The sequence below is a fragment of the Egretta garzetta genome, unplaced genomic scaffold, assembly GCF_000687185.1.
Source record: "Egretta garzetta isolate BGI_Z169 unplaced genomic scaffold, ASM68718v1 scaffold41, whole genome shotgun sequence".
In the NCBI taxonomy this organism is placed as follows: Eukaryota; Metazoa; Chordata; class Aves; order Pelecaniformes; family Ardeidae; genus Egretta; species Egretta garzetta.
In genome coordinates this window covers 737,953-748,522 of record NW_009258755.1, presented here as the reverse complement: position 1 = coordinate 748,522, position 10,570 = coordinate 737,953, and the positions used below count along the sequence as shown (strand labels likewise).

The 10,570-nt window shown below is 39.6% G+C and overlaps 1 protein-coding gene across 1 annotated transcript in view; it reads left to right on the top strand.

Moving 5' to 3' along the window:
* COL25A1 (collagen type XXV alpha 1 chain) overlaps positions 1 to 10,570 on the top strand; it is a gene marked incomplete at its 5' end in the record, with an annotated part of 325,700 nt that overhangs the window by 234,392 nt on the left and 80,738 nt on the right. The window contains 2 exons of the mRNA XM_035888891.1: positions 400 to 435; positions 9,576 to 9,602. Of these exons, the coding sequence (XP_035744784.1) occupies positions 400 to 435; positions 9,576 to 9,602 (63 nt within the window). The remainder of the gene's footprint in view (positions 1 to 399; positions 436 to 9,575; positions 9,603 to 10,570) is intronic.

The window sequence follows — 10,570 nt, the reverse complement described above, 5'->3', positions numbered from 1 at the left end:
GGTCATGGCACAGAGCAGTAATTTTGGAATATGTAAACAGTGGGATTCAGCATATATGTGAAAGTAACCTTGCCCTGTGTCCTTTAGCACCACTGACTGGAATGCAATATCATGCTTGGAATCAAGGGACAGAGTCAGGACACCAATACTTAACTGTTGCCTTGAGAACTATGCTATTACATGATTGTGAAATAGTGCTTTGCCTCTTTAAATGACTGAGATTTGGCCTACTAGTTTAAAAAGCAAAAAAAAAAAAGTAATATGTTTAATGTGCAGTTGGCTGCCATACTTGTTTAAGAATGGAATTATTACATATGTTACTTTATTATTAGGTAGAAAACTGAATTCAGGACATGTTACTCAAATGATTCGCTCCTTTTTTTTTTTTTTTTTTTTAAGGGTGAGCCAGGAAAACCAGGAGAACAAGGATTGGCAGTAAGTACTCTTCTCTTCCAGTTTGCTAAGAAACTATAACACATATATATCACATACACTTTTTAAAAAGTGAAATTCCAAAAAGTTTTATAGCTGTGTATTTCCTAACCTTCCTTTGTCACAGACTATTTGAAGCCTCATTTGTGAAGAAAACATGAGAAACACAACATCCTCTTTTTACATAAAGTTACCTGCTGTGTAAGGCCAACTTCTTCTTTAAGCTCGCAGAAGCTGAGGGAAATAAACCAGCTAAGGGCACAGCAAAGCCAAAAGAGCCAAGCCAGGAGTTCCCAGTTCCTGGCCCCTACTTATCACTGTCTCTGAAGTCGAGCTGTTTCCACCTTGAGACCGTTGAGCAGCACGAGAAGCATCTACTTGTTTTAAGGGCCAACATCCCAGCTGTCTCTGTGGCAATAGAGCCAGAGCCTTTTGCCTGATGGAACAGTGAAGACACAGCACAGCATAGTGAAACCCTCAGAATATTCTCCTCTCCTGAGGTTTTGGTTTTTTTCCTCTGTGTGTGTAAGAATGTAACAGCCAAATGAATGCATTTTTTACAAATATTCAGATATGGGAGTAGAATTTTTCTGTTGCATCAGGAACTAATTAACCCTATTCATTTGGAAGCAAATTGAAGCTCCACTGGTTGTAAATCAGCTTCAGCCACAGGGTGAGGCATCAGAAGTTTCTGCCTGTCACATATTCCCAGAACTGTGAAACATGCGGTGGTGTTTTTCCCTTAAGATCTCCCTAAATACTCATGGTCCTTCTTATTTTTATGAGAGATGACAGAATTGTAGCCCGTGGCATGTGGTTTTGATTCCTGAGTGCTTCTGAGGAGGAAGGTTATATGCTCAGCAATCAGTGCAGATATGATTGCTATTTGTTTGAATTTATGAAGTTTTAAACAGGTGTGATGACATTTTACCCTGACAAATTGGAAAACATTTTGAATTGACAAAAGCCAATATCTTGTGGAAGAAAAACGTAAGATTCTGAGACTTGGAAATACCAGCTGTGATCTGGAAGTTCTGTTCCTTTTGAGATAATGGTTTAACAAAACCAAAATCAAAGCCTGCCAAAGGTACCACCAGTGTTTTAGCATGCTTCTGGGCTCTTTTTTGTTCTGTCCTTTTGGTTTCTGAGGGTCTCTTAATAATAGGTGCAATAGCTGGGATAGGAGGGGGGGTTTTTTTTTGTTTTGGAATATTCTCCTATTTGACCTCTGGACAAAACTCACTGAGATTCTGCAATAGTGTCTTCCTTCTATTCAAGACCAGATATTCAGGGTCACAGAATCCCTGAGGGGTTTTAAAGCAAAACATAGTCTGTCACCTTTTGGTCTCCATGTTCAGAAGATTCCCATTGCTCTAAAGTAACCATCTGTGTGTAAGAACTAAAGAACTGCTACTGATCTGTTTCTGTAAATGCAGTTGTGTTTAAATAGGGAGAAAAGGTGTTTTAAAAATGAAATCAGCAAGCTTGCATTAGAGAAAGATCCCAGTTTACATGAATTTCCAGCTCCAAATGCCTGCTCTAAAAGTCAGTGTGATGGTTTAAATGTTAGGTTGTGTATAGATAAAGTAAAGACCATCAGAGTATCAGGGAGGTAGTTAATTTGTTTTTATTCTTCTTGGTGCTTCTGACATACTCTTTATGCCAGTGCAGGTTTCCAGACTCTCTTCCCTGTGGCAAGCGCTACAACTATTCAGATGCTGTCTAGCTGCTTCTGACATCTTCCATCATGCATTTCTGCACTCAGATATCTCTCTATTTCCATATTGGAAATTGAGACACTATTGCAGAAATGGCTGATTTCCCAACAAGTATGCTGTAAAGTTGTGTTGCCAGATAAAATAGGTATAGTTTGCTGTAGAGAACACAGGCCTTTGCCCGAGAGTCTTTTTCTGTATTATCCATGTATTATCTTTTCCAAGTAAATTAAAAAGGAGATCTCTGCCCAGAGTTGCTTCTAGATTAATTCTACAGGAATTATTTTGTCTGAGTTAGCTTCCTGTTTTTTCTTCGTGATGAAATCAAAACTGTGATGTCAATAGGTCCCATGAAGTACTACCAGTCCTGGTGTCCCAGAGGTCCACTTGTTGGGGTGTACTGTGGTTTTCTACTTGCCCACATGTCCAAGGCCCTTTCCAGTAAGGAGTAAGTACTCTGTGGCATGTACTCTGGTTCTTCATCCAGGATGGAGGCAGGATATAGCCAAGGAGGAGCACCAGATGCTGTGAAACAATTCCCTACAGTTTGGATGTACTTGCTGAAGGCTGTGGAAGCTAAAGGCTATTTGTAGCCTAGAGGATCACACTCTCAACAGCTTTAAATCCCATGGTGTTGTTCAAGTGAAGAAGAGCTGCAAGCCTGACCTCTAGATTATAATAATGGGGTTAGAAGCCTTCCTCTTTCAAAAGCTTTTTTAACCTGTATTAGGTAACATGCCTTGGTATTTCTAGATGAATGTACAGGTTATTAATAGAGCTGGTGAACTCAGTTTTAACTTGCGAACCAACAGTGACACAGCTTGAAATTGCTTAAGTTTTCTATTTTTCATTCTTACAAGAAGTGGAATGAATTTATTGAAGAGCACAAGATAGTAGATAATGAGATAACAGTGCTTTCCAGCTTGTGTCTCAGAACATATCACAAGCCTATTATGCTGAGTAACTTGTGACCTACTCAAAGAATGTGTGCCTTGATTCGCAAAAAGTTGAAATAATTTTAATGTATTTGGAGTTCTGGGAATGTTCATGCTCTCCTTTCGGTGAAATAAGAAATCCAGTGGCTCTGGTGAAGACATGGCAATTTACTCCAGCTGAGAATCTGCTGCCATATTCTCCTCTGTTTCTAATGAGGTTCTGTGCCAATAAAGAAAAAGAAAATCATGTTTCAGATGGTGTTGTGAGAGGTGGCAGTAATAACCTTTCTCCCTCTCAGGCAGGGGAGGTTTGCTTGGACCATATGCAGAGAATGACAGTGCTTGAGTTCTCTGGCATGAGTTCTGCTCCGACATCAGAGAGCTCTACCTATCTTAGGTGCACAAGGGAAATTTGCCTTGAAAACACAGAATGGCTTCTCTTTTTCCCCATTTCCGATGTAAGTATGTATGTGTTGGGGCAGGGTGATGAGAGGAGAGGTTAAGGAAAGCTAATTGTTGCGTATAAGGGTCTCTCATTCCCTGTTGAAAATCTTTCCATATTATCAGACTGCCAATGTGCTTCTATTGCTCTTCTGTCTTTGCAGTTGAGATGTTGGGGAGACCTGTTTGCAAGGGGTTTTTTGGCTTGATATGTTGCTGTGTCAGGAAAAATCTGTTTTCTTTTTGAGCCAAGAAAGTTCAATTTCTTTTTAGGTGAAATCAAGGCTTAGGTTTAAATTAGAAAGGTGTGACTGTATGCATCTTTAATGTTAGTAGGGAATGTTAAGAACAAGTAGTTGCAATTTGTGTCTGGTTTCCATGGCACTTGAAAGCCCTGCAGCTCTACTTTCTACAAGAGTTGGAGGTATCATTCCTCTGTGCAGAAAGGATTAACAGAATTCAGAGGAAGGCCAAGCAGTGGGGCGACCAAAGGGTTTAAGTTTTGAAATGTTATGTGGAACTAGCAAAATGTATACTATGCAAGAGGGAAGGCCAGTAGTTTCTTTAGCTTTTCAACCTTTTCATTTAAAGCTGTGTCTTGCCTCTAATAATTCATCCTTCTTCCCATGCCATTTATCTGCTCTTCCAGGTGATAAGGACTCTTAAATAACATATAAGAGTTTTTCTGTTTTGTCTTCTCATTTTCATTATGAATCACAAATGAAATTGTGATTGTTTTCTGCCCAAGAGCTAGGATTTCTGGCTGCAGACTATTAATGAGAGAACGTAAAGTGAGTCAGTGATGGGAAATCTCAAAGGCTAACTTTTCAGATTCATAACCTGCAATAGGATAGAAAGTGTGCATGGGGTGGTTTTGTTTCTAATTTCCACATGGGGGAATTTTTGGTGCTTTTATGTTTAAAGTATTTTAAACTAGTGCATAGTAATAAAAATTTAGAGGATAAAAATTTGCAGTGTTTTCAGGTCCTTGGAAAAGAAATAAATTTAAATATGTTCAGTGTATGAATCAACCCCTTCTTGTCACTGAAAAAAACCCATATATTATTTTATCCCCCAAAATTGGCTTTGAAGACAGATAAGTAATTTTACAGATGTTTTGCATGGACAGAACAGTCCGGAATAACCAAAGAATTCAGGTAAAGGTGTCTCTTTGCAAAAGAAATCTGTATTATAATGATTAACCCAAATGCAAAATCCCTCTGCTTTAAGATATATTGTTTTCCAAACTAGTAGTTTTGTGCTTATACAGTCTTGCTGGGCATCTGTTCAAGAAAATAAGACCTAATGTTACTGCTTTTACTAGTTATTTAGAATAAGGAGGATGTTCTTCCAAAGGATATTGCCATTTCTGTGAAAGACAGTGGAAATTTGTAACCTTGCAGTAAAGTCTGCAAAATGTCACATCTTTAAAATGAATTAATATTAATTTTTCATCTTAGGTGAAAATGAACAAAATGAACTCACAGGGACCAGGCAGAACTGACTGGGAAGTGCTGCTGGCTTCAGTTCAGCCTTTCAGGCCAATGGCCAAGGCCAGATCCTCAGCTGGTGTGAATCTTCATAGCTCCTCCGGGAAACTACTAATTGTGATTTTGTTTTCAATGGCACAAGTTCTGCAGCAGCCTTCTTTGTTTCATTCTGGTAGCATGTTCATAGTAAATTTTATAAGGTGTTGTTCTTAAGCTGTTTAGCTGCAAAAGTTTATTAAGAACTAGAGGATGAAATGGAAATTCTCAGCCTGTGCCTCTCACAGCAACTATTCTTTTTTTCCCCAAAACAATTACATCGGCCTTAACTTGCAGGAAATCTCAGAAAAAATAGTCTTTGGCATTTTATAACCTCTGTACAAACCTCTGTTGGCTACGAGAATGATGATAAGAAGCTCTTCCTGAGCACTAATTGATAGTTATTGCTGCTCTTTTAATCAGTTAAGGTAGATAGCGTGAGAGGAGGGCACTGCTTAATCAGAAGTTGTATGAGGTTTCCCATCATAGTTAATCTCTCTTCATAGCTAGTCATTCTTTTATCTAGGTGATTCATCAATACTAAAGCTTTGCACATTTCAATACCAGTACTCTAGAACTGCAATCTTTATGAAACACATAACAGAATTAGATTATGTGCCCATTACGCACAGAAAATGGGATCAGTGGCTCCACTGAAATGCAGGTGAATACTTTGTATGAAACCTGCGCTTTCCTCTTCATGTACACCTGGTAGTTTAGGTTTCCTTCTTAAGTTCTTTATGCCATTAGGCTGGTAAGAAATTAGTTTATGAGAGTAAGGAAGTGATTGTCCCCCTGTACTTGGCACTGGTGAGGCCACACCTCAAATACTGTGTTCAGTTTTGGGCCCCTCACTACAAGAAGGACATTGAGGAGCTGGAGCGTGTCCAGAGAAGGGCAAGGAAGCTGGGGAAGGGTCTAGAGCACAAGTCCGATGAGGAGCCTCTATGGGAACTGGGATTGTTTAGTCTGGAGAGAAGGAGGCTGAAGGGAAACCTTATCGCCCTCTACAACTGGCTGAAAGTTTGTAGCCGGGTGGGTGTCGGTCTCTTCTTCCACGTAACAAGTGATAGGACAAGAGGAAATGGCCTCAAGTTCCACCACGGCACATTTAGGTTGGACATGAGGAAAAATTTCTTCACTGAAAGGGTTGTCAAGCACTGCAACAGAGGTATGTTATATCCGTGGAGTTGGTTGGAAACCTTCACATGTTTCTTGCCTTCTGCTCTTGTCTCAAGATCTATATTGAGATGTTCATGGCTGGTTTTACTATCTCTTCATCAAGTGGGCAGCACAGCAATGTCCCCAGTTCAGTAGAATAATCGGTGAAAGAAAGCCACGTGGTCATACTGAATTTCCTATATAGATTCTTCTAGAAGGTATCAATTATACCTCTGGAAATGAACTCAACTCTTGGAGGTTTTTTTATTTTATCCCTTCATGTTCTTCTCTTTCTCCCAGATTGTATTTACTTGCTTATTTCTGTCTCCCCAGTGCAATTACATGCTTTGCTCAGAGAATGTAGGTAACTCATAGAAAATAGGCACTTTACAGCAATGCTGGAGTGTTTTACTGGGGTTTTTTTAGGTTGTTTTCTGTCAGTAATTTCATTCCAGGTTTTCTGTTTAAGTGACTTTCTGGCAGGCTTATGTGGGGGAGGGATGGGAGCTGTCAATGGATGAGCTGCTAAGTTTCCAGTGGCTTTCAGCTTCTTTTCCAATGCTAGGGAGCAGTGCTTTAAAGAAAAATTGTTCCTATTCAGCTATGTTTTACAGTCTGAACGTTCAAAGGATAGGAAGCACTTGTTATCATGTGTAAATTCTGAAACATATCACTTTAGGTAAGGTTTTAATTGCGGTTGGTTTTCTGAGCATAGTGCTGAGGTAGCTGTGCCTTTGAGGACTGTTCTTGACAGCAACAAGTGGCATGGTAGCTCGGTGGGCATGAGACACCAGAGCCATTTCCAGGCTGAGTAAAGGCTTAAGTACCTGAAATTGGAAACTGCTAATCGTATAAAATATTTGTTGATAAGTATCTGCTGCTTTTCTCTGAATGATTCATTTTAAAGGCACAATAAGAGCAAGACTATACTACTATGTAAATATTTTCTGATTCAGTAACTCCTCTGGAGGAGCTGGAATGATGGCAATGGTGAGGGGGAAATTCTGGGGAAGCATCTTTTCCTGGAGACATCTGCAGTGTCTTGAATTATATCCATCCCGCAGGCTGACAGCTGCAGGCACCAGGCACAACAGAGCTGTACATTTAACAGTTTACTTTGGGGGATAGTATTAATAAATGAATGATCATTTTACCTTCAAATAGTAGCTGTGTACCAAGGGCTCCCAAATGGTACTTTGATATAGCTGAATGTCTTTAGAAGGTTTCATTAGCTTCTTACGTAGTTAGAAACTGAAGAGGCAATATCCGTTCCTTGGGCATAAAAGTAACAGGTATGAGCTATGAAGGTGGTCTTCAGTTGTTCTGTACTCAGTCTGGCGTACTAATGGACCAATTTTTCTTAAGACCTGAAATACCCGTAAAATGCAACTGGCTAATATGTGAAAGGTCAACAGATAACTGATGCCCTGGATGTGGACATTTGGAGCCTATTTTGGTAACGGTGATGTAGGAAAACTCTAGTTTGAGCATTAATTTCTTGGAGTTTTTAAGATGTTAGCCAAACTTGCATCTTTCTCACAGAAGAAGGGGAGGCACTGGAAGAAAGTTACTTCCTTCTCTGGAAGAAAGGGAAAAAAACCTGTTTGTGGGGTATGTTATATCTGTGGTTCCTTACCCAGCAGGCCACGCTCACCTACCAACATGCTCTTATCTATTTTTTTCCCCATCTTTAGTTTTCTTGGAGACTGTTTGCTTAAGAAGACAATGCTTAAGAAATAGGCTGTTCTTCAATTACCACGTTAAGTATTACTGGTGTCCTCATCCTCTAGCAAATCTTAGGGTTAGAATTCAGGCACTTAATTAAAAGAAGACCTCATTTAAACAGCAGATTTTTTGAAATGGGCTTGGGGGGGATTTTTCTCCAGTCTGAAAAAGCAGATGAACACTCTACTCGCTGCTCTGATCATCACTAGTGCTGAGTGCTTAGGTACTTCTGCTTCCTTTTGAAGACAAGGGAGTAAACTTGTCACCCTGCACCTCACAGATGGCTTTCTGTTAAGAAAATCTGTCCCTATAGTCAAAAGGGGATGCTTACGGAACCCTAGTTCTGCTGAAACGATCAGGCAAAAGGTTCAAGAAGCAACACTGATCTATGCAAACCTTTTGCAAGGTTTGATGCCCAACCTTAGATGTATGACTCCACATTCAAAACTGCAAGGTTTTCATCCACATCAGTGGATACAGGACCAGAATTACCACCAGTGGAGCTTTTCCATGTTAGCAGTTTAAAGTTGCATCAGAGCAACATTCCAACAAGCCTTGCGCCTATCCACAGAGGAAGATTCTGCCTAACTTCACACTACTTTAAAAATTGGCCCTGCATTATGAAGCAGCAATCCTTTTGTTCAAGATGAATTTCTGAATTATTGCAGTTCTGATATCAATCAAGTCTTCTTTTATTCTTTCACACATCAGAAGGATTTGGATTCTCCAGTTTTGGCTTTTTGTTTTGCACTCTCATGGACTTGATATATCACCAGCACCCATAGGAGGAACATGGGAAAAAGAGTGCGTAAGAACTGTGGTGGACGTGGTCTGGCTTGTTACCACAACAGAGTGTCAAAATGTCAAAGACATGGTCAGCTGATCTATTTCCCTGCTGCCTCCTTCTCTGCTGTAGCGATAAACTGCCTGGGTACTTCAGAGACACCAGATGAGAAATGGGTCCTATTAATATCAATGAAACTTTGACTCCTGTATGACATTAAGCAGTTAAGCTTTCCTGAATTGAGATGTCTCTTCCTGCCTTCTCAGGTCATAGGGACAAAATGGTGATTCCTTACTTCCCAAGAGCATTCTTAATGCTTTCTGAAGTTAATGCTTAATGACTTTTCTCTTAACCTGCAAATGATGGTACAGATCACGTGTTGGGTAAAACATAGTCATGTATGCTGATACCTAGAAGGTGAGGCGATTTTGAGGCTTATGCTTCTCTCTATCTTAAAAATACTTGTTTGCATAAACCTTGTTTTTATGCTGCCGAGCAGATATATTACTGTGGACACACAACTGGCTCTTAGCTGGTATCAGAAAAAGAAAAACCACAGTCATCTTAATGCTGACGGATTTGTCAGTATTAGAAGAAACAGATGGGTTGGGAGAGAAAAGATTAGAAAGGGGGAAAATTTGAGTCTTCCAGTTAATAGTTAGATCAGTTCCAAAAGAGAAGAGAAAAGATCCATTGTGCATTTTGAGCATAAAGTTTTACTTTTCCTTGATGTATAAAACATCAGCTGGTTTCAGTCCAGTATCGGAATGCTTACACAATAAGACAGTTTTAATTGACCATTTCAGTTTAAATTGGCTAGAGTTATGATGTTAATTGAATTGTTTTCCCTTTGCAGGGACCTCAGGGGCCTCCGGGACAAAAGGTATAGTATAAACAACAATACTGTGAAAGTGATTATTCCTCCTGGTGCCAAACTGCGAGCAGAAAAGGTGAATGGAATCAGCTACTGTACACCGCGTTGAATCAGTTAGTTTAGGCTCTGAATTTTGTTTTTGCAAAATGCAGCCATATAATGTGAGACATCAGATTTCTCATTTCCCCCATCATAGGAAGTTCAAGCAATGCGGAGCAGACTGGTTTCAATCTGTCTGCTTAACTTACAGGTGAAAAGGTCACTATGATTTTCTTATTCATGCGCTGGTACGACTAGGAAACCAAAGTTACAACATTGTGAAAGGTGGGGAGATAGAGTTTCTGATTAAATGCATGTCCTTACTCAAGTAGATCAGTGCCATATGACTAAAAAATTGAGCAGCAGAAACAAAGGACATAGGTGTTGCTGATAAATGGTGCTCGGTTGGCAGTGTTCAGGTGGTCTGCCGGTGTCTTCCTGTTCCTTCGGTAACCCGAGACCTGACTTCCTGGGAATGCTTTCAGTGTTATTTACGCTCATGAAAGCTGACTGCCTGGGTTTGATGGAGTGAGCTTAGGATTTATGGAATTACACTATTAAAACACTCCTAGATATATCAGCAATAACAGCTAATAAGTGGCACGTTTCCAGCATCTCACCCACACACCACCAAGGCAAGTCATTTGCTAGCTGATTTCAGAAGATTAAAAAGTTGTATGGGAGATATTTAATAAAACATTGTTATTTTGTATAAAGAAAAAAAGAAAGAGGAAAGGCATATGTAGTATTAACATATGTGAGTAGGATGCCACCTCTGTTTTTTTTCTTCTGACTTAATATTCTTTAAAGTGAATGTTTGCTTGCATCTTTTTGAACAAAAGGAAGAAAAACCTGCTAATATGTAAAAAGGTAATCCCAAAGCATGTAAATTGGTGGAATTTTGTCAGCTGTGAGCTGTAAAGAGTTTGCAGGCTAAA